The 24,090-nt window shown below is 40.9% G+C and overlaps 1 protein-coding gene across 1 annotated transcript in view; it reads left to right on the top strand.

Moving 5' to 3' along the window:
- The window catches only part of GRIN3A (glutamate ionotropic receptor NMDA type subunit 3A), a 74,931-nt gene that overhangs the window by 35,523 nt on the left and 15,318 nt on the right, over positions 1–24,090 (top strand). The window contains exons 3-6 of the mRNA XM_069776621.1: positions 700–1,747; positions 17,716–17,861; positions 19,869–19,984; positions 22,291–22,442. Of these exons, the coding sequence (XP_069632722.1) occupies positions 700–1,747; positions 17,716–17,861; positions 19,869–19,984; positions 22,291–22,442 (1,462 nt within the window). The remainder of the gene's footprint in view (positions 1–699; positions 1,748–17,715; positions 17,862–19,868; positions 19,985–22,290; positions 22,443–24,090) is intronic.

Raw genomic sequence — 24,090 nt, 5'->3', positions numbered from 1 at the left:
CTGCTACAATGTCAAAATTGGACTTTTAAGAACATTACTTTGCACATATTTTAAGGAACTTCCTTTTTTTTTTGGTAAGAATTAAAACTGACTGTCCAAGGGCAACCATCTTTCTGAGTCCCTTTCTTCATTCTGAAGTGGCTAACAGTGATATACCAATGCCAAATTTGCATTTTTTAATCCGGATTCGTTCACTTCAGAGTGCTTGAAAGCTGTTGACAGCACTTCAGTAGCCTCTCTGATGTAAGATAGATCTTACTGAGATTATAGGATTTTTCTTGGAAGGACATTTAATACATAATTTCCACTCTTCCATTTTCATACATATTTTTATCTAGGAAACTCACTACAGACCTGGTGAGTTCAGCTTAGAACTAACCTTATGTTTCATTAATATATGAAGCAAAGGTAACTGAAAAAATTTGGGTCCTCTCACTCGTTTTTTCTAGTAAGTAAAAAGAATATCTTTCCTGAGGAGTTTTCATGTAGTTTAGATAAGATATGTAGGAGAACATTCCCAAGTGCTTTAGTCATAAATTAAGTGGCTTGTTCATTATGCCATAAGAAAGCTATTAATGATCCAGGTGTTCAACAACTGTAATTTATTCTCTTAAACATAAATTCATGGTGTCTGCATATGCTTTAGCATGATGACTTCAGTTGTCTGCTTCTGATTACTCTGCATTCGCCCTCCGACAGGTTTCTAGCCAACACAACTTTTGACGGTCTCAGTGGCCACATTAAGGTGAAAGGCTCCTCCATTGTCAGCTCAGAAAACAACTTCTTCATCTGGAATCTGCAGCATGACCCTGTCGGGAACCCAATGTGGACTCGTCTGGGGAGCTGGCAAGAAGGAAAGATAATCATGGACTATGGGATATGGCCAGAACAGGCCCAAAGACATAAAAATCACATGCAACACCCCACCCGGCTGCACCTCAGAGTGGTAACTCTCATTGAGCATCCATTCGTCTTTACAAGAGACGTAGATGATGAAGGTTTTTGCCCAGCAGGGCAGCTATGCCTCAATCCTCTGACCAATGATTCAGCTGTGCTGGATAGCCTGTTTGAAACTCTTCAAGGAGGGAATGACACCATTCCCATTGAGCTGAAGAAGTGCTGCTATGGCTACTGCATTGACCTGCTGGAGAAGCTAGCTGAGGATATGAATTTTGATTTTGACTTGTACATTGTTGGTGATGGAAAATATGGAGCCTGGAAGAACGGCCACTGGACAGGGCTGGTGGGAGACCTTCTTGCTGGCACAGCTCACATGGCAGTGACGTCATTTAGCATAAACACTGCCCGCAGCCAAGTGATTGATTTCACCAGCCCTTTCTTTTCAACCAGCTTGGGCATCTTGGTGAGGACCAGAGACACAGCAGCTCCTATTGGAGCCTTTATGTGGCCACTTCACTGGACTATGTGGCTGGGGATATTTGTTGCTCTCCATATCACAGCTATATTCCTCACCTTATATGAGTGGAAAAGTCCTTTTGGGATGACCCCCAAAGGAAGGAATAGGAACAAAGTCTTCTCTTTCTCCTCTGCCTTGAATGTCTGCTATGCGATCTTGTTTGGAAGAACAGCTGCCATCAAACCCCCCAAGTGCTGGACTGGAAGGTTTTTAATGAATCTCTGGGCTATTTTCTGTCTGTTTTGTTTGTCCACATACACAGCCAACCTAGCTGCTGTCATGGTAGGAGAGAAGATCTATGAAGAGCTTTCTGGAATACATGACCCAAAGGTAAAGCATGTCTGTTGTTACTAACTCAGCCTTTTCTTCTTCCCAGTCAAAATTCACTGCTGCCTAATTTATTTCTTCTAGTAAAATCAGAAAACAATCTGTGTGCAAAACAGCAGTTGCACTACAATTACTTACCACCTGACGGCACTTCAGGACTAAAGTTCAGTGAGAGAGGATCTTTAATCATCCATAGAAGTTGGGAGGGGCGGGGGCAATTTCAAAGGTTGAGGGTGAGGAGGAAGATGAAGGATTTTGGTGTTGCCCACTGCAGAGAAAAAAAGTGGCTTCTACATGCAGATTAAGAGTTTGATTTCAGTTCTGAGTCCCTTTGGCTGCACTTGTTTTGATCAGTTGGATGATTTGGGTCATCCTGAGATCCACTCAAACAAAACAACCACACAGCACGAGGACAAAACCACCAATGTTCTAGGTAGGATTTTGCCAGTATTTCGCAGGCCATAACGGTGCTTACAAAGGCATTACTGGCAAAATTCCCCATGAATGCTAAATCAAATGGAGCAGAATTGAAGTATTTTGAAAAATCCTACCTTCTGCATCAAAACAGTGGAATTCACTTTACAAGTAGTCAGACATTTGATTTGCAATGTTGTTTCTGCTGGAGAACTGTCATGGGAGGAGATAAATTATGTTGTAGACAACCCATCTGCAAACAGCTGAGACTTCCTAGTACTTTTTGGTAAGGCAAGGAAAAATGTAGAAGCAGGACTGCCTCCACCCACTCTCTCCCCTGCTCCCAAGGGGGGACGAAGGTATCTTCGGTTGGAATGTAAGTCCAGTCATTTTATAAGACTATTCTGATTTTATTTGCCGCTAAGTAATGATCATGAAAACATGCATGCAGAATGGTTTGTAGAGAGGATACATGGCTGCAGGTGACACAAGAGCAGGCATCCTCTTCACTGGACAGTCACTCCAGGGAACAGGGTGGCAACAGCAAATTTCACTTGTTTGTTTGACACTTTTCTCCAGTGAAGGTGTGCTTGTATTGTCCACAGTTTTATACTCATGACCTAACTGCTGGTATATAGCTTTGAAACCATCCACCATTAATTTGTCTCAGGTGACTGAATTGATACAGCATTGTGCCACTGGAAAAAGTCATTTTCAGAACTCAAGAACTGAACATCTACTTTGCCTTCGTAAATTGTGTAAATAAAGGTTACATATGTCCCTCCAGACAGCAAAGACCAAGCTCCATCTGTTACGTTAGTAAAACCTTGCATTCAGACTAATGACCATACAGTTTTGACTTTGTGAGTATGACTTCTGACTTACTTCCTCCAACGTTACCTAGATTGTTTCTACCAAAAATATTTTAAACAAAGAAAAATACTTTTTATGGTTGGCCTGAGGCACTCTAAAATTGATTTATGGCTTCAAGCAAATTGCTACCAATAATCTGCCCTTCCCCTCCCAGAAAAAATATCATAAAGACTACATCAATAATTCATCAATTTAAGCTGCAAAAGTCCAGGAATTGTATTTGTTTTATTCAAAGCATTCTGAATAAGCAAATGAGAACTTTTGGCTGAATTTTCCCAGCTCCAGGCATTTCTCTGTTACAGTCATTGTTGTGTGAGCCATAATATTGGCTTGAAAATAAGGTTAGTCCTCTACTCTTTGTATGGGCATCACCTAATCCATCAAATCGAAGCCCATGACATTACATCCTGGTTTTCTGCATCATTATTGTGACCACACATGGAGTTCCAAAGACAGGTATTGGGAAATTTCTGCAATTGTAAGAAAATGAAATTATTCTAAAGCTGCACTGTAAAGGTTGGCTGTTAAGTTGCAAAATTGAGCACAGAGTATTAAAGTATATTGGATGCTGCAAACACAGGTCTTAGTCCTGAACAGAAACATTGATGACTCATGGTTAGTAACCTCGGTGATCCCATTAAATTAGTGGCATTACTGGCCTTTCCTAGACAGGCACTTCTCTGCTCCATGGACTAGATCTAAGTTTCTGAGTAGTTACCAGTTTCCAATGTGGGAATAAGACAAGGTAGATTTTATGGAAGAGGATTGCCTGCCATTACATGAACTATAAAATAGTTTAATGTATTTCATTCATGCATTTGTTTCCAAAGTCTGAGTCTGTAAGAGTAGGTATAATAGAAAATGTACTGGTTTAACCTTTTCTCACACAAAGTCTGAGCTGTGCGCCTTCAAAGTTCTCTCTAAGACTTAAAGCTTAGGTTTAGGAAATGTTTGGGGCACAACAGTTGCAGAGGTATATGCACCACTTTTTAGTTAGTTACTTAAAGCATTTTTTATGTGATTTAAAGTTTTTATAGGTTTTTTTTCCAGATCTGCTTACCTCTTTCTTTTCAGTAGTGGAGACTCATTTCAAAAAGAAGGCAGCAGGATGTAGAAATAATGTTTTTAATTTTACTATACGTTTAAACATTCTCCTGCTGCTCTCAGGATACATATGCCCTTGCACTGTGCTTTTGAAATGTATTGAAAAAACAAAGTCCAAAATAGAGGAGCAACCTTCTTGAGGTGACGTAAGACATAAAATTTCTTCAGGCTGTCAACCACAAACAGCAGATCCCATCTGAGATTGCAAACAGTCAGGAAGGAAGGCAAGTTGTGAAAAATTAAAAGTTTTTTTTTCAAGATTAGAAGCCTGGTATCTAAAGTCAGCATTGCCAGGAATATCTATGCTCTCTCTTCTGGTTAAAAAAAGACAAGGTTAGATATTGCCTGAATAAATAGCATCTGCCCTTCTACAGAAATTCATGTTACAACAGTGATGTTTAATTGACCAAGCAGTACAGTGTTTTAGCAATTGCTCACAGCAGCTCAGCAAAAGAAACATGGTCCTCCTGTGTTGCTGAAGTCTCGAAGGTACAACATTTTCATCAGCAATCAAAGGAAAATGCATTGCGATACAACCAGTAATCACAAGGTAAAGTGGAATGCAGAATTAGAGAAATCTCAGTTGGACCTTTAAATGCACTAACAATGTAGAAGTAGAAATAAGGGGATATAGGAATATCATCACACTGCTGAAGGGAGGAGCAGCCAGTGAGGCAAGACAAGCCAGAGCAGAAGGCAAGCAGTGGGAGGCAGGAGAATTAAGTTCTGGGAACGTCTTGAATTTGGAGAACTTTGTATGTATTTTCTGTGTAAGTATCTTAAAAAGGCTGGGTCACTAAAGCCAAACATCTGGAGTATCCACCAGAGCTGGCTACTCCCTTTACTAGGTCACATTTCAGGTGACTTTTTATGGTAGGAGTTGCAACATAGCCCGTAAGTTGCAGAAATATTAAGGCAATGTCCTGCCACCTTAAAATCTTAAAAAGACATTGGGCAATCTTCAGCCACAGCTGCTCCCTCTCTCTCAATTTTCTAATCTTACACATTTTAGATCATCATCTCTTGACGGTGGAAACTGGCAAACACAGCATTTGGGGAAGAAACTCACCTGAACATGTTCAGTGTGCTGTTTGAGCACAAGAGGATAGCTACAGGATGAACATGCCAGTTACCCAGATGAAAGTTGCAGCAGTGTCCTGATTCCCTCTTAGAAAGCTCTCTACAGGATCTCTACAGGACATGGCAAAGAAGTTTAAAAGCTTGTTTGCAGAGAGAGGAGATGGAGACAGAGGAAAACCATTGTGTTTGCATCATTTTATACCGCGCTTATCCCTTCTCTCATCTGAATTGCAGAGGCTTATTTCATTTTTTCTCCTAATGTCGCATCTTTGGATGCACAAAAAATTACAACATTCTTCTTTGTCAGATTGCTTGGCAGACCAGGTACACTGTTGTATGAGCTGACTTCTTTACAAGGTCAGTCATGCAGCCTGCCTTTGGGCTGGTCTGAACATTTGTCCTACCTACCTGTAATGGCTTGGAGACAGCTACCTTTATTCCTGACATCTCCCAAACCTGCTTATCACTTTCTTTGTTGTGCAGCTCCTTAGCCCCTTGGTGGTGACATTATACACAGTTACGGTTGGAAAAGCCACCACACAGTTTTTATCCTTCGCTGGGGCCAATGCACATTTTCACAGTGGCAAGACTAGGTTGCAATAGGTGACCCTTAAAACAGAGCTGGTGCTAGAGGAGCACATAGGTATGCAGATGGGGACAGATAAGTCTAGGACAGTTGGCCACTGTCGTCTATTTCCTGATTGACAGGTGATAATTGCATTACAGATCTACAGCAGCAAGCTGAGTACGCAGCCTTGCAGGCATGGGCTGAGCAGAGAAGGGGCACATTGATAAGCAAGGGGCTCTGGGTACAAAAAAGATAATTTGCTACCATCCTCCTTTGAAAGCATGTATCTGTATGGCTGATGTCTCTTTTAGCCAGTCTTGTGACAAATCCAGATATTTTATGTTTCAGTTTTCAATATGGTTTCCATAAAGCAGTACTATCTGCATGTGAGTAATCTAGGTGTCAGTGTCACAGACAGGGAAAAGAAGAATTATCTGTAAATACATAGCAGTGTCAGTGCCTTCCTTTGCCCAGCCAGCCTGCAACTAAGGCCTGGATCCAGTAAAACTCTTCATTGTTAAGTCCAAAAATAGGGTCTTGTATTACAGGATGTCCCCAGGGAGTGGGGTTTTTTTGGTGGCAAGGGCACTTGAAGCAGGGACTTTGCTGTCAGGCTTCTAATGCAAGAGCACATGTTGGAGATGCACCATAAAGTCAGGAGTGTGTTGAGTAGTTCAGATTATCTGAGGCAAAATAATTGTGGAAGCCTAGCATACAGAAGAAATATTTCAAACATGCCAACAAGAAAGCATACAACAGCAGAAGCTGAGGAGCTGGACAGATTTTTCCACAAGGTGGTACAATGCATTGCCTTTCTTTCTGCTAAAAGTATCATTCTTTCAACAATATAATGAGCTTTTCAGGTACTATCCAACCGTTGTCACTTCTGTGAGAGCTGTCAGCTTTTCTTTGCCATCCTTGAGTATCTATGCCTGTTAATTTACTATGGTTATATTTTTACTTCTCTGGATCACTTTACCTTCAAAACACCCTTTGACAATGGCAAAGTTCTTTCCACGTTGTATTTTGACAGAAAATATTGAACCTATTGGGATTCATTTAACAAAAAGGGCTACAACTTTGAATCCCACCATCAGCAGTTTCATTGTGTTATCTCATCTAACTTTACTTGTCTGCAGTGCAGACATTACATATGATTTACTCAGCCTAATATGCTTTTACAGTTAGTTGGGAGAGGTAGGCACATTGGGCTGCTGTTGAAGACACTTACTCCAGGATGAGATCACCCAAACCATTCCCTGGAAGTGCCTACTTCCTCCATCATGCATGATGGTGCACTAGCATGGTCAGCACTAATGTCTCACAAAAACCATAGTTGCCCCAAGGAATACACTGCAGACATCTACAATCACTCTGAGAAGCCCCATCCAGCAAGTCCTTTCAACAGCTTTTGTGTGCTTTGGGATTAGTCCTCAGAAGTCTCTGTTTCTCTTCCAATCTATTGTCCGAACACTTGCTCTTGTAAGCTGTCAATCTTTTTATTACAAAACTAAGCACTTTGAGTAATCCAGACAAGATATTTCTGAGATTTTGTTACTCGGGAATTCAATATGTACAATCACCCAGATTTTTGTTTCTAGATGTAAAATATAAAATGTGAGGGTGCAAGCTCTCATTTCTGATTTATGACAATCTCAGCTGATTTAGAGGCCTTATGGCAATTATTATATCAGTTAAAAACTCCCTGTTAAATGTATTAGAACAGTCCAGAAATACCAACTGGCAAGTAATCGCAGATGAGCTTTAACAATACTAAACCATAGAAAAGGAAAGGTCCAGCCACTTTATAGGCCTTTTTCATCATTAGAGGCATGATTCGAATACCTCTGCATTTAATTATATTTTCCCTCAAGTTAAGCAGGCTTTAGAGTAAGGCCATAACTGTTGTGTGTTTATAGATAAATTTTCTTCCTGAAAAAATGAAACCCTGGAAGAATTACACTGAAGAAAGTGCTCTTAAAGACTGCGATGGTCTTTCACTGCAGCAACCTAAGATGAATCATCATAAGGAGCACCACTTGCACTGCTATGTATTAAATATATAATGAAATAGCATGTATTTAAATATGCATTAAATGTATTAAATTGTATAGCAAAAAAACAAGCAACAAACTCAGTGGAGTTAACAACTTATTGCTCCCAGGGGGTTTAGTATCTGTACAGGACTGCAAGATTCTCTTTTTACAATTAAAAGAAGTTGGCTGCAAAATCTATAGAGCAAATATTTCTGTGCAGGAAATCATTGGACACAGGAACATCATGACTCACAGCATCACAGCCTCCTAATTAATACATGGTACTTTTCTGAGTCAGTGAAGGATTTGAACTCAAGAGGACTTTGTCACAGAGACCAAAGTGAAAAAATCTCAGACAAGGGAGAAATTAAGTATCAAACTCCAGTCAGAATAAAGAACAGACATTGCAGAGCAATCTCATACAGGAATGAAAGACACCTGCAATTTATGGAGGTGAAATCTTGGCTTCTTTAGCTTTCCTGTGCAATTTATGGTGGTGAACACTTGACTTGTTTAGCTTCCCCCTCACCTTGTTAAAGCTTTCTTTTAAAGTTACAGCTTTGGAGGCTCAGAATCTGTCTAGTTCGGATTTTTATCATTCTGATATCCAGTCTATCAGGCAACGCACTGTAATGTTCTCCAGATCAAGTTTCCTTTCCCATCGAGACCTGCTTTTTTATGCCTTCTTGCCGACAGCTATCTTTTTGGTATCTTTGCACATTAACCCCTACTGCTCCAGGTCTTCACCTACATAGAATGCCTTGGACTGTCACCTACTGTCTTGGCCACTCTTTACCTCACCATCCTAATTGTTTGATCCAAAGAATGTAGGGGTAGGGGGGAAGGGAGAAAGTCCTGCTGTCTTCATTCCATGTGGTGCAGGTCATGAAGGTTGTTCTTTCGGCACCAGAAGGAATTAATGTGGTTTAGCATTCTCCCACATGTATTCACACCAGTTTCTTACTCTTCAAGCTGCAGTATACCTATATGTCATGTCATTTTAAAAAAAAGGAAAGCAAGCCCACCACCAGAAATAGCAACTGCATCATAGATGGGGCTCAGATCCTTGCAAGAAATAATGCAAGCAGAGAAATATGAGGGGAAGATGTTACTGAAGTAACTGGCAAAGAGGAGCAGAGAACAGTGAAGATGCATAAGGTTGATCTTATCGCCTGGCAGATGGAAGATCATCATACAGCTGACTTAGCAGCATTGAGGATATTTATTATTCTTCACAAAAGTCACAGCCATTGTGGTCTATAAACAGTGACCTGGATACTAGCCTGGCTCACCTTCTTAGTGATAGAAGTCCTCAGTCAGCTCCCACATTGATGCTCTGGATTTCAGGGATGCCAAGGGATGAAGCACTCTTAAAAAAAAGTAGTTTTCACTGACTGCAATAAGATTTGACTGAACACCAGGTAAAGTCAAATATTCTTGTCTATATTTCACTGTGCAAGAGGTCAAGACATCCAAATGAGCCCATCATTCTTCTTTTACACTTCGTGCTTCACACATGCCTCGCTGTTCTAAACTGATTCCAAGAAGGAAAAAAATAACATTTAGTTCCAGTGTTGGATCTCTCAGTAACAAAGGACTCCTGCTTTGCCTTCATTTGATGCTATTGAACCAAAAGCCAATAGCAAATAACGTATTTAAGAACTTAGGGCTGCACTGGTAGACAGTTCCATGATCTGCAATTAGAAAGCTCTTCATCCTAGTAACTGGTGACACATTTGGAACACAAAACCATTGTCTGTTGCTTTCCTGGAAACCATAGAGCACTAGCCTTGCCTTACAAGTTTACAGTGTCAGCACAAAGGACCATGTTTAGCCCTGGTACCTGGGGGACAATTGCCATATGGCCAGTGGGCAGGAGGACTGACAGCGTTGCCCTAAGCAACCAGCAACAGCTAGAGCAGGAGAAATTGGTAAGAAAAAGGATTTGAAAGATGGTTGTTTTGAAGGTGAAAAAGCTACCTACACTTTAAGCTACTGTCACATTAGGTTCCCCCTCCAGCCCTCAGTTGCTTGTAGAGGAGTGTGATAGCTTTTCATCCACAGACCTGAGACTTGGGATGGAAGGACAAGAGGGATTATTTAACCAGAAATCTCCCATGTCTCTTTGGTAGTTTGAGCATGTATTCAGCCAAACAGATCTCCTTCTCTTGCTTCTAATTTGAAAAGGACTTCACCTGCCTTAGAGCAGCATTAGCCCTATTTTACAGGTAGGAAGCAGAACACGGTCGATGAAGTGACTCAGTCTGGAGCATTTTTATGGCTGTTTTATGCTGCTGAAGTACAACTGGAAATAGTGATCTATTGCCTGTTGGGAATTATATACCTTTTTTTTTCTCAGTCTATCCATTTTTCCTACAATAATTTACACTTACTATCTTACAGTTCTCAGCTTTCCTGGAATAAATCCCAGCTCAAAGATCCCTCTGTCCAGAAAACTTTTTAAGTGCTATTAAGAAACAGGGATAAACACACCTTTAAGTTCATCTTCACCAGGGTTCTGTTGTTATGGAGCTTTGTGCACTAAAACACTGCCCAGCAACTCAATCAGCAGGGCAGTCTTCAGAAATTAACCTACCTACCACACACTAGAGTCCCTAGTCTTATTCCTTAGCTGTACAGCTTCTGCATCACACAGAGCAGAGCAGATCTTATAATTAATTATTAGTACTCACACAGGAAGTGTCAATACAGAAGCTTTATATTTTTAAAGAGAGACCTAAGTCACAATTTCTTTTCATGTATGCTTTTTTTCAATGCAGGAGAATAAACTGTCAGTACTGGACTGTGCATTTGTTTCTAGATTGAAACTGCTTATTGACTTCAATGCAGCTGTAAAGATTTATGCCAACTAATGACCTAGGTGAGTTGGATTCAAAGTGACAGGATTTTAACAAAATCTGACATTACCCTGGCAAGCCAAGAATCAGCTCCACTGACACTTTTTGCAACAGAGAAGGCAAAATGAGCTTTCAAATGTATTCTGCATACACCATCTCCTGGAGGCCCTGGGAACGTCTCCACCTCCCAAGCCTGAACACATGGGACAGTTTTTGAACAAAGCTTCCACTTCCAGAAGTTCAGCTGCGAATTTTCATCTGCTAAAATTTGAAATTCATGTGCTTCACTGTGAATAATTTTCTTTTCTTTCATCTTCCTCTGCACCCCATAAATATTCACTAGTTAGTTTTCAAAAACTCTTGCAGATAAGTAGGGAAAAGCCCATAAACAGAGTTCTTCATTGTTCGGGGGTTTTTTTATTTCATTTGGTTTGTTCTTTTTCTGCTGAAACTTTGCACTACCAATTGCATTTCTTCTATCAGTGGGTCATAAGAAATCTATTAGCAGCTAGACGACCACTTTTAAATCTATTGGTTACATGAGGCAAGATAAAATGATATTGCTTCTTATGCCAAAGACAGAAGACTGAATGCAAAACAGCAGATCTCTAAAAGCATGTCAGTTCTTCACAGCAGAGCAGGCCACTTAATGCTACCCCTCTCCAGCAATTAGCAACTGCAACTGAACTGAAAAACTAAAGTTTTTCAAGATTCTGCAGCAGTTCCCTGGCAGAGGTCATGCTGGCACTAACAGCCATTCTGCTGATATACAAGATGTCCATTAAACACTACACTTAGTGTTATACCAGGTAGCCAGCACTATCATGGGGTAGAACTACTGAAACCTTTTAATAATAATTTTTCCTCAGAGGTTGTTGTAAAGTTAGGAAAGTGTTTTCAGCCATGTTCCCCCTTTCTATACCCTATTAAAATTAAAAAGCAGTATTGTATGTGGTGGTAAAAGCTGAATCCATGTTAACTCTGCATCTGTCACTGCAGGATGCGGTCACTGGCACTGCAGTCCACTGTATACTGGGTTGCCCCTTTCTCATTTCCTTCAAAGAATAATTCATGGAGTTGAATTTTGGAAAGGAGAGGCTAACTGAATGAATGATGAAATCATTGTAATGATTTAAATTGCCAATTAGAAATTGAGTTCCTGAAGCATTTTTCCTTCAGCCAGCTGTCAAGGTGCACAGAACAGTTCTGAATCAGATTCAGTGAGGCAGTTAGTGCACCGCATCAGTCAAGTACTGGGAAAGCATTTCCTAGATTTCAGTCACTTCATCGCTTATAGAAAATAGCCATAATTTCACTGCCTAGCAGTTGTTCTGTTTAGATCTTACTTGTCTCTCCACAGCTCCCAGCAAGCTCAAACTCCATGGGATCGGCAGACACTATTGTATTGCCTGCTCTTGTGGAGCTGAGACCATCTTTTCACTGCACTTATATTCTGAACACCTGGGGTTCTTACACACTGCAAAAAGATATGACAACCAAGTGTGATGAAAACATCAAAATGATAGTAGACACAACAACCAGGGCACTAAGGGGGGAAAAGTCTTGGAGCCAAATCTTCTAGCTTCGCAGCACTGAAAGGTCATACAGAAGCCAGAACCTGCTAGAAATACCTCAAAACCCAACAGTCCAACTTTGGAGTATGTCAAGGTTACCTGCTGGCACCATCTCATGCATTTTCAGTTTTAAATCCCAGCTTGCACAGGGTATTTCTATGCCTGAGTCTTTTCAAGTCTGAGTCTAGGTGTCCTCAGCCTAGCTGATGGCACTGAATGGAATGGCACTGTATTACATAAACTAGAATGTGCCAAGTAATGCAAAATCCCTGACACTCAGGATTGTATTTTCCTGTTTCTGCTCCTGTGGTTTTATCACATTGGTATTTTCATATATAATTGGCACCCCAAGCCATAGATGTATGCAGATGCCCAATTCTTCTCAACATCTTCCCAAATAAAACAAGTTTTCCACTTCCCACTCAGCAGATGTTTTAACCACAGAAGACAGAAACCAAGAAGATCTAGAAATAAGGTGCCAAGCCAAGGGAACTGGTAGCTGCAGTATTTGCTTTTGGCAGTAAGCAGCACAAACATCATTTGTCTAGTAGCACAATGCTGTACAAAGTACAGAAGACCCTGAGAAGTCCCAAAGCTTTTCCTGGCACTGTCAGAGAAGCTGGATGTTCTGTAGAGCTCTTGAGTTTCCTTAAACACTGCGTGCCTCCCTGTCTCAGTGCTCAAGTGACCCAACAACCATTTCACCTCCTTAGTGCTTGCAGGCATTCACATTACCCCTTGTTTTCTTACACAGTGTAAGAAAACATTACCCCTTGTTTGTTTTCTTACCCATGGTATGTTTTCTTAAACAGTGAGACTTGTTCTTGGAAACACCGGCACAGCCCATGCATCCCACAGTAGATATTGTCCTTAGAGGTCACAGGGACAGCATTGGTACCCCAATTCCAGAAAGCGTACTCACTTCCAAATCTCTTTAGCCTTTCTCCTGCACCTTCATCCTGCACTTCCCAGCAGCATTTCCTAGTCCTCCCTCCCAAAAGCTCTGTCTTCACAGAAGGTGGGTCACCTTCCTTAACCACCTGTCCCTGACCTATGCAGCAAGATCCTCTGGTCTTGGCATTCCACAGCCCTGAACCTGTGAAGTCAGAGTAGTGATTCAAGACAACAAGGGCTTAGGCTCCTCCAGCACTACATTCTACATCCCTCTGCTGCAAGGGCTTTCATGACCATCTCTTGAGTTTGCCCCACATACTAACCCAGATCCAAATGGGAGGTCACCAGGTGTCTCACAACTTCATGTGCAACAGCTTTCTCACAGTAGACTGGGAGACGGTTCTAAAAATTTGGGATGCACCCTAGTATGGCCATTCACGGTATACACTAGTGCTTCAGATATAAAACTCAGATTACTAACATGAAATCCCTGATCTCCAGTATTTGAGCTGCAAAAATTATATTGTTAGCTGCTAGAGCTTTCACCTTTTTTGGGAGAGCCACTATCCAGCAACACTAAATAGCTTTTTAACCCCTGAAAAACATTGGCTTTTAACTACTCCATTGGTATATTCATATACACACTCTTACATCGCCCAGGCAATTGGCATTCCCCTGCTTCTCCCACTTGGCAGCTCGGCCGGCATAGTTTGCAGTTTGCTGTGGTGGCCTTGCTAACTAACATTCAAAGGCCTGGTTACTCGCTAAACATGAGTCCCATGCGTGGCAGCAATGCTTAGCTCTCGTGCACTGCATGGGAGAGGCTCCTTGGGAGTACAGAGTTAGCCTCTTGACTAAAAAGCAGTTATATTCAGGAGCAATGACCCTTTTAAAAAATACGAGTGATTTACTTTGCTCCCAGGTCTTCAAAAGGGAGGTCTGGCAGTTAAAGAGACGAATAAAGAGGGATATATCATCTGTACCCATAACTATCTTTACTTCTTGTTCAATGAATTGTCAAGCTAGGACTTCACTGTCCCCTGAAAGCCTCTCTCTAGGTCAAAACAAACCTTGTTTTTTTGGTTTCTAACAGCCATAGTTGTCTGATTTTGGAGGGACCTTGTGAGGTTATCATAAGCTGAGTGCCAAGAAAACTCATGTCTGCAGATGGATCTGCAGCTATTGCATTCATTTATTTTTAATCATACTTGAATCACTAGCAAATCTCCAGGTGCTCTATGGATACAAAAAGTGTCAACAGTTCCTAGTGCCCATTACCCGCTTTGTGATGGTTATTCACCTTTCACACTGACTGAGCTTTGAATGAAAAAACAGTAGAGTATACACAGAAGTGTAGTCTCCACATACTAGAAAGGCCTATAATTTGGATAGCTATTTCTTCTCAATAAGATAGCTTTTATATTTGCTATTACTGACAAAAAAGCAAGTAACTGTCTCCCCAAATCACCAGTTAGAAAAAAAATATAATCCATTCTTGATTCTTCAAGTTGTGGTTCTTCAAATGCCGATTTTCAGAGTTCATGATTTCTCTGAAGCCCAAGACATTAGGATTCTGTTATTGGTTTAAAGAAACAGAAAGACTCTTTCAATATCAGACTCTTAAAATATAAGAAACACAAAAGAAACACAGCATGAGAAACAGAAAAGATAAATTAAAAAAGAGACAACTAACAAGGCAAGACTCACAGGAGGACTATGACATTTACCTATCCTGTCAGGACACAGGTCTTTGTGGCTTCCATCTTTTCACAGAATCTTTCCAGGAGAGGAGTACAGAAAGAAAGAAAGCAGCAGTGACAACTGATGAGTCTTGTTTCAATCCTTAAGCTTTAATCTTCCATTGAAGCAAGTAACCCTTAGCAGTCTTAGTATATTAGCAGTGATGGTAGTGCAGGTAGTCCCTTATCTGCTTTTGGCAGCATTTTGCGTTGTTAGTCCACTATTCATATAGCTGCAAGCAAATCTTTTCCTCAGGTGGATAAGCAGCAATAAGAAGAAAATTGAAGTCACAAAAGACATAGAGGATTAAAACACTATTAAGACTTATCCTTCATAAAAGGAATCAAGAGTCATCAAATACAAAGTTGCAGCCACATAATTATGCTTAAGAAAAAGCATAGATTACCAGAAGCAAGTAGAGCATAGGATGGAAAGGATCACTACATAACTTCCTTACATAGACCTTCCAAGACTTCCCACCAGACCTATGGTTTTGCTAGAGACAGGATATTAAGCCAGATGGACTTTTGATCTAATACATTGTTGTGGTTTAATCCCAGTTTTCAGCAAAAATCCAAAACATAGCCCCATACTAGCTACTATGAAGAAAATTGACTCTATCCCAGCCAAAACCAGCACGTACATATTCCAATGTTGTCATAATCTGTGACAAAATTTGACAACGTGCCCAACACAAAGCAAAGCATGGACAGTCCTCAATAAAGCATTTGGGACAGAAAATTGCATGGAGGTGCAGTTTGCTCTCTTCATACTAGCCTTTTTCATAGAAGCTTAAATACTTAGCTAGATGTATAGACATTGGTGACAATGTGAGGGAGGGATACCTTCCAGTGAAGTCAGGCATCAGCAGTCTTTATCTACAGATTGGATGTTGCACTGCAACTGGCATCACTAGGTGGGCCACAAATAGCACAAGTTGACTTCAAAGGTGGTAGTATGGTTCAGTGTTGAGACTCAGTGGGTTTTTTGGTCTCTTCACTGAAACTGCCAGGAAATAAAACCTAAAAAAATAGCACTGACTGGGGTGACAAGCTTTTTGGGACATAGAGTGCATAGACCCACTCCAAGCTCATTCATTAAGCAGGTCATCTTCAGTGTCTCGAGACTAGACCTAGATTTGGGTTGACAGCATTGTGCTGGAAGTCTCCATGATGTATTGTCGCAGCACAACTCTGTGTTATTTATGTCTTCTGGCACTTAAATGCTGCTTCCACACTTCCAGGCAAGAACATTTCCTTCTGCGCCCACAGTCCTTCTGGCACAGCATGCACTATGGCCAGCTCCGGATGGAGGCACATCCTGCATTGCTTGTCCCATGGTCATCCAGACCAGAACACCTCAAAAAACATGCCAGGACTCCCTCCATGCTCACAGTCTGGCATTTACCCTCAGGTCTCATTCCTGGGTTGCAACACAGGGACCAGATCAGCAGAGCACAATGTGGAAAGCACCTGCCCATTCTCCAGATAAAAGTTACCAGAAATACAGTATATTCATAGCTTCCAGGGCATCAGAATACCATCCAAAAGACCTTTTTCTGTTCCTTTTCAGACTGAACTAGATGACTGTGCATTTACATCCTACCTCTGTTATTCTTAAAAAAGCTAGGAATACTCTTTCATTCATTCGGTAATTGAAAAGAAGAGTAATAAAGGTCTTTTGTATTGCTTTGTGTTGCCCTACACTCTGTTTTACATAGATGATAATGCAGACAGCCAGACGGGCCAGCAGAATGCCTCTTTGGTCTTTGCAAAGCAGAGCATGGCCATGGTGAGATCATCTTTGCAAGCTGCTGTGAAGACCATGAGCTTCCTGGGAAGCAAATAGGGCATGACTACGTAAGCCTTAGCTTTATTTGGCTTCCTGTGCTCTGAAAGTTTGACCTTTTAGAGACTGGCACATTGCTGAAGGCTTTCCAATTAGTATGGTCTTGGCAACACTCGGCCATCTCGAGGAAGTGCTTGGCATAGTAGGGAACACCACTTGACACCTCCACTGCAACTTGAGCATTTCCCCACAAGTCACTAAATGCTTCAAAGACAAGTAAGGTACTTTAGAAACAGAGGTCTGTGAAACTTGTGAACATCTAAACTACTTGGGGCTTTAATACAGAAGGTGGAGCCAGTTGTGAAAAGGAAAGAACACAGAACTGCAAAAATTATCTGTATGTGTATAGCCTGGGAATCAAGCTTACAGCCTGGGCTATGCTGAGGGGTATTCTTCCTCCTTCTCACTGCCAGGGGAGACTCTATGGCGTCTGCAACACTTCGGTCCTTAGTATCTCTGTGAAGAATAGCAGCAAAGACAGCAGTGGTCTGTGGTATAGTGTCTAGGCTTCTAGAGATGAAATGGTGGCGCTACCCTTCTGCAGAAGACTAAATCTCATCCTTAAGGAGTCAATAAAAGATATTCTGCCAAAACAAATCCAGACTGCCAGTCCTTTGCTGGCTACGCAGAGACCCAGAAAGTGGAACCTAACAAGCCTAGAGGCTTCTCATGACACTTCCTGAAGTGTTGACTGGTTTAAAGACAAATAATCCAACTAAACACCTGGATTTAGGGGTTCAGGGTGTCTCAAGGGAAATGTTTTTCACATTTGAAGAAAATCCTGAGAGTACACAAACAGGCTAATCAGTTACTTGGTAAGTCTTTTCAAACTTTTTCTGTGATGTGGAAAGCTGACTGCAGGAAAACATCAGAGACAGGTCTATGAATGCTGAGAATTTCTGACAAACTGTTCACACATAAGACCAAGATACCAGATGTGAAGGAGGCAAATGACTGCTAATCTGTAATTTCGTCTCCTCAGCTCCACCACCCATCCCAAGGGTTTCGGTTTGGAACCGTGCGAGAAAGCAGCGCAGAAGACTATGTGAGGCAAAGCTTCCCAGAGATGCACGAGTACATGCGACGGTACAATGTCCCTGCAACCCCGGATGGTGTGGCATATCTAAAGTGAGCCTCTGCATGCAACAGCAGATCTTGTCCCTTGACCAGAATGCATGGCAGGGAGATGGTGATGGGTTTCTGTCATGGTTTAACCCCAGCCAGCAATTAAGCACCATGCAGCCACTCATTCACTTCCCTCCCCATCCAACAGGATGGGGGAGAGAATCAGGGAAAAAATAAAACTCATGGGTCGAGATAAGAACAGTTTAATAGGACAGAAAGGAAGAAAATAATAATGATAATAATAAAATGACAATAATAATAAAAGAATTGGAATATATAAAACAAGTGATGCACAATGCAATTGCTCACCACTCACTGACCAATGCCCAATCAATTCCCAAGCAGTGATCCCCCCCGGCCAACTGCCCCAAGTTTATACACTGGGCATGACATCCCATGGTATGGAATACCCCTTTGGCCAGTTTGGGTCAGTTCCTGGCTGTCCCCCCCCCCATCTTCCTGTGCCCCTCCAGCCTTCTTGCTGGCTGGGCATGAGAAGCTGAAAAGTCCTTGACTTAGTCTAAACAGTATTTAGCAACAACTGAAAACATGAGTGTGTTATCAACATTATTCTCATACTAAATCCAAAGCATAACACTATACCAGCTACTAGAACGAAAACTAACTCTACCCCAGCTGAAACCAGGACTGTTTCCCACTTTCAGTGTCACTTATCCCACAAAACAGTTATTGAAGGGAGTGTGGCAGATAAAGAAGAAAGCATGTAATCCCCTGGAGGGAGTGATGCTTGGAGAGCAAGCTAGCATAGTACCAGCTGGAGTGTTTTCCAGGGGAAGAAGTCTTCACAGTAACTGCTAGCGTGCCTTCAAGCATGGCCAGCGTATAAATCCAGCAGGTTTCTGTGCCTGGGAGTGCTTTACCAGGCAGTGAGAAACATTCAGAAAAAAACATCACAGTCCAAGCAAAAGCTGCAAATGAGGTTCCTCAGCATCTTCAGCATGCTGGGAGAAGGTTCTCAGAGAGAAACCTTAAAGCCTTTATCATTAAAATGAGTAAAAGAAGCATTAGACTGGTAAAAAGTAATAAACACCAAGTCTTCTTGCTTTAGGGAATCATGGTATCACTGTGTTTCAGACATCTGTGCCTAACAATCTGGGGTCACACAATTGATTCACTCTGCCAGGAAACAGGAGGGGTAATAATAAGCCTGAAACATTCATTCATTTTACACATAGAAGTTGCATAACAAATAGCCTGCAAATTTTTCATCAGAAGTTGTTTCCTGTTTACATATTTTTCGCAGACCCATCCTAATGATAATTAAGGTACATGATAGTTCCTTTGGGTTAAAGTGGAATCAATTCATTGAAATCAATGAAGTCATGTAACTTCACATCAGGAGAACACCCAGACCTTTAAGGTGACAAGAGTGGAGGGTGCAGTCCATGGTCAGATGAGAATAGGCATTGCAACTGTTCTTTTATATCATCATTTTATGCAAGCATGCTTTTCATAAATGATTATGTTAGTAAAATTCAGTCCTCTGTGTTCATGAAGACTGAACATCGAGAAAAGCTGATCTGGGTGAAGAAATTAATTTACCTCATATTCAAGGAGTAAGCAGGAGAAACACCTTTGTATGAGTTATCCTCCTGCGTTTCTGCTCTAATGACTGTAACTTTAACATCACAAAGAAACCAAGACAGCACTAGTATTTTAGCAATTTTTTATCTTTTCCAATAAAGCTTGTGCTACCTTTCAGTTGAGTTGAAGTCTAACATACTGTAGTATTTTCCATCTTTCAGCAGTACTTCGTGGGAGCAAAATAAGTCCTATGCCCGCTGTCCTGCTCTAGATGCACAAAGTTTATATTTCATGCATAATTCCTTTCTTCAAAATATAAATCAGGTTTGCATTTAAAATATCAGTCCCTGGTCTCTGTTTTCAATCAGTAATCTTCCGCAGAACTGCACAGATAAATGTTCAGTGAGCATCACTGAATCTTAGACTATGAAGTGATTCTGTTTCTGACTTTGGTGTTGAATACAGGCATGATCCAGAGAAACTCGATGCCTTCATCATGGATAAAGCTCTCTTAGATTATGAAGTATCAATAGATGCTGACTGCAAGCTTCTAACTGTGGGAAAACCCTTTGCCATTGAAGGTAATAATCAGTTTTATAACATACTGCTCTATTTCTCATGTGTTGCATTTGGTTTATTGTGATTTGATATTCTCAAAGGAAGTACGCAGGTGAAACTGCGGACCCCTTGAAGATCATGGTAGAATTCTCAGTGATTAAGCTGAACGAAGGTTTCACCCTTTTTTGTAGTTTCTGAGCTTTCAGATCATTTGTACCCTCTGTTGCCATGATCCATATAGGAATTATTCAGACAGTCTGTCTCCAGACAAGTAGGAGGCACAGTCCATTTCACTGCTCACAATGAAATGAAGCAGCTCCTGAAATGAGGCTTGCTTTTTGTAGGCTTACTTTCATTACACATGTTCAAAACTCAGTGAAATGTGTTCAGAATGCTGTTCTACAGTTTCGCTCTCATCTGAAGCAGACAAACACTATTCCCATTTTAAAGGTCAGCTTAAGATTCCCACTGAATCTGTAGCTAATTGAAGCTAGAGAAGGGAGCTTCTCTACCCTGGTATGTAGCCTCCTGCAGCCCTGGTGTATTGGAAGGCAGCCTGGAAGCAAGGCTTGTCTGAAGCTGCCCCCCAGCATGGGTGAGCACATTGGCAGCTATTAGACTTCAGGAATCACTTTTGTGATTGATGGCCAGTGAAAATGGTTGGAGCTCCCTTTTTCCTCCCCTGCTTGCTCCCATCACACATTAAAACAACCTCCTTCAGAAATGTTGAAACCTGATTGAGGAAGGCTATATGCTAAATGAAGGCCAGGGGAAGCTGAGCATTTTAATCATTTCAGCTACAAGTCACCAGCACTAGGCATTTTGTAGAACGCTCCTTTTTGCTATACCTCATTAAAGTCTCCCATTTGAATTCACACCAAAGACCTCAAAGCAATCCATTTTCTTCTTTTCTTTTTCTTGTCAGGGAGGATATATGCACAGAGAGCTGTTCAGGCTATAGCAAGATTCGTGTGTGTGCAGCTGCATGTTTCACCATGCACATGCAACCTGATAAATCTTCCATTTCAGAAAGGTTAGCTCTACTGAAGTAAACCATCAGCTTCCACACCTTTGAATCAAGTAAAGCAAGTTTCAATACAGAAAAAAACAAATACACCCCAAAGTATATGTTTTTACGTAACTGGACTTCATATCACCCAATTACGAAACAAATATGCTGAAAATGTGGTATTTGTGAACCCTAGCTATGCCTTCTCTGAAAACATTCCTTCAATGTTAGCAAATATATTCAGGTGGAAATACAGGCACAATGTACAAAAATCATCAGCAAGGGACACTAATGCGTTGTAAGTACACATATCACATCACTCTGCATCACTGAAAAGAAAGCCACTGTGATGGCAAATGTACCACTCATACATTTGTGGGGTTTTTTTCTTTCTTCCTGTGTTGTTTTTTTTTTTTTAAAGGAGACAGTCTGAAATTCTGAATTCTGAACTGAAAAACAGAAATCCACAGTGGACTAAAAAGGAATCTTTCAAGGCAATTGGCAGGCCATCTCTGCATGCAACTGCATGTCTTCCAGGCATGAATTGTAGTTGTTTTTCTGAAGTCAAAACCCCAATTCTGCAAACTGAAAGATCATATTTAGAGTTACTGAATCCATTTTCACTTACAGTTAAGTCCTTTACGAGCACTTTAATGTGGTAAAAGATGACACAGTGGCTAAAAACTGTATTTATTACTGTCTGAAGGTCCATGTCACTGCCAGAGTATAACTGCATGAACACAAAGCATAGCCCCTGGGCTTTAAATTGCTGTGTGACAACAATACAGACTGCTTCCATATACATTTACATGCACACAGCTCCTTGTCAGAAAATGCATAGGAAGAAAAGAAAATGTCACATCTGACACCACAGTCACATCCACTACTCTAACAATGTAAAGGGATCACAGAATGGTTTACTTGACATTAAGGCACTTTTGCATTGCTAAAACAAAGTAAAAAAGAAGAACCCATGGCAAGGGCATGCAAAAGGCTGTGTTTCTAGGGAAAACAGATTTGTTCATCTATCTGTACCTCCATCTTAAGTTTTTGAAGCTCCAGTTGTACATACTGCTTTTGTGGCCTTAATAATTTTGAATCTGCATGTCCTGTTTGTATTAGGCTACTTTATTTTGCACAGCAAAAAGTCTCATCTTAGCATTCTCAGTCCACGGTAAGCCAGCATCCAGGTTTGAACTGGCTTGCTGAAACAGAATGCCAACTTGATCTGCCACACTGATAGTTGATAGCTGAAATGAACATAATTAAGCAAAAAGCAAACAAGTAAGAGAGAGATGTTTGTACTGTTTTTCCTTCTAGGATATGGTATTGGTCTTCCCCCCAACTCTCCGCTCACCTCAAACATCTCTGAACTGATAAGCCAGTACAAGTCCCACGGTTTCATGGATGTTCTGCATGACAAATGGTACAAGGTTGTTCCATGTGGGAAAAGAAGCTTTGCTGTCACGGAGGTAAGCGATGAACTTGGGTCACGTAAATGAGGATTTGCTCAAGTTGCCAATTATTTCTCCTTATTCGCAATGTCCAGTACACATACACACATGACAGATACGGGCTGCAGCTGAAGGGAAGCATTAGGCTTCAAAAGCAAGAGATGCTAAGCCCAGCAGCATTCAGATCAGAGCACAAGAAAAACATCAGTAAGACTGTGCTGCTAAGTTAGGCGTGCAGTGCATGCATCAGAGAGCACTTCTGGAGGCAAACAGGGCATGTAACATAGCATTAAAAAAGTGATCTGGCACACTGCACAACAAATCTATCTGATTCCACTCAGTTATGTATATCACCATCTACAGGATCTGTCAGTGATTCTGAACCATCTCACATGGGAGCAATAGGTAGAATAGCTAACACAGAGACCAACAAGAGCAAAAGAAGCAGAGAGAGTGGGAATTTAGTACATCCAAAATTTCTAATATAACCCTGACCGCTTCCTAACATGGGTGGCAGCTACTTGTACCAAAGATAGAACTTCAGCCCAGAAACGGTCCACTAAGATATCATGCTAAGAACAGAAGAGAAGCAGGTCTCACATCTAAGTAGATCTACAGGAAATGGAAGTAAATCTCCATGGATTACATCCTGGTATCAAATCAGAGGAGTTATGCCAGCTGATGGCAGCTGAAGATGTAGGCCATTATTTATGAGAAAAAGAATTTTCTTGTCAGAATAGCAGGGTTTTGTCAAGTTCCCTAGACTGTCAAGTAAAAAAAGATAAAGTACTGAGGAATCAAAAGATCCAGCATGCCTGAAGCTTAGAGCATACACTTTAGTTCAAGATTTTCCAAAAGACATAGGTTACATATTCTCACTAGTACAAAACAAGTAGCTAGAATTATGCTATCTCCTCCTCAGAGTGTTCAGCCAAATATCAAACCAACCCTACGTGTTACCAAAGGAAGTGGTGGCATGGCCGTTCTCCCCTAGAAGAGTAGCCCAGCTTCCTAGGGCTCTGACTCCCCCTCTTCAATGGTCACCTGAGCATCTTGTCTGCAAACCTCTGACTGCTGACTAAATCACCAGAAAAATAGCATTTTTTGGACATAAGACAAAGAAAATCTTTATTTGACTTTTTTAATACATAGATTGTTGGGGTATTTCTGCATCTCTTACTACGTTTTTTACTTTTTCATTAAGATTGTGTCAATATGAAATAAATTATATTTTAACATCAGACATTCATAGAAGAAAATTCAATTTATTTTTATTCAACTTAATTTTTTCTTTTTTTCTGTGATTAATTCAACACAAGAAAGCACATTTAAACAAAAGTGTGTATTCACTGCTATTTCTGATCTAGCTTATCTGAAGATTATATTATCATCTAACAAGACATGTATCTGGGGAATTTTCTTTTTAATGTAGCTGACACATCTGTTCCTGACAAGCACTTCATTCAATGACCTCTTGTTACTCTACTTTTTAACACAATCTTTTGAATTAAATCTCATGAAAATTACCCAATGGTAAATTTAAACTGTCTTAAAACTGAAAACTATTATAGCAGAGACAAACTTACCTTCTTAGTAATTTCCCCAGTGATGAGACATAAGGAGCTTCCTTTGATCACGAGAATCTTACTCCAGTAGTTGTACCCAG

The sequence above is a fragment of the Haliaeetus albicilla genome, chromosome Z (genome assembly GCF_947461875.1).
Source record: "Haliaeetus albicilla chromosome Z, bHalAlb1.1, whole genome shotgun sequence".
NCBI lineage: Eukaryota > Metazoa > Chordata > Aves > Accipitriformes > Accipitridae > Haliaeetus > Haliaeetus albicilla.
The sequence above is the reverse complement of the archived record's forward strand: the minus strand, read 5'-3'. Positions and strand labels throughout refer to the sequence as shown.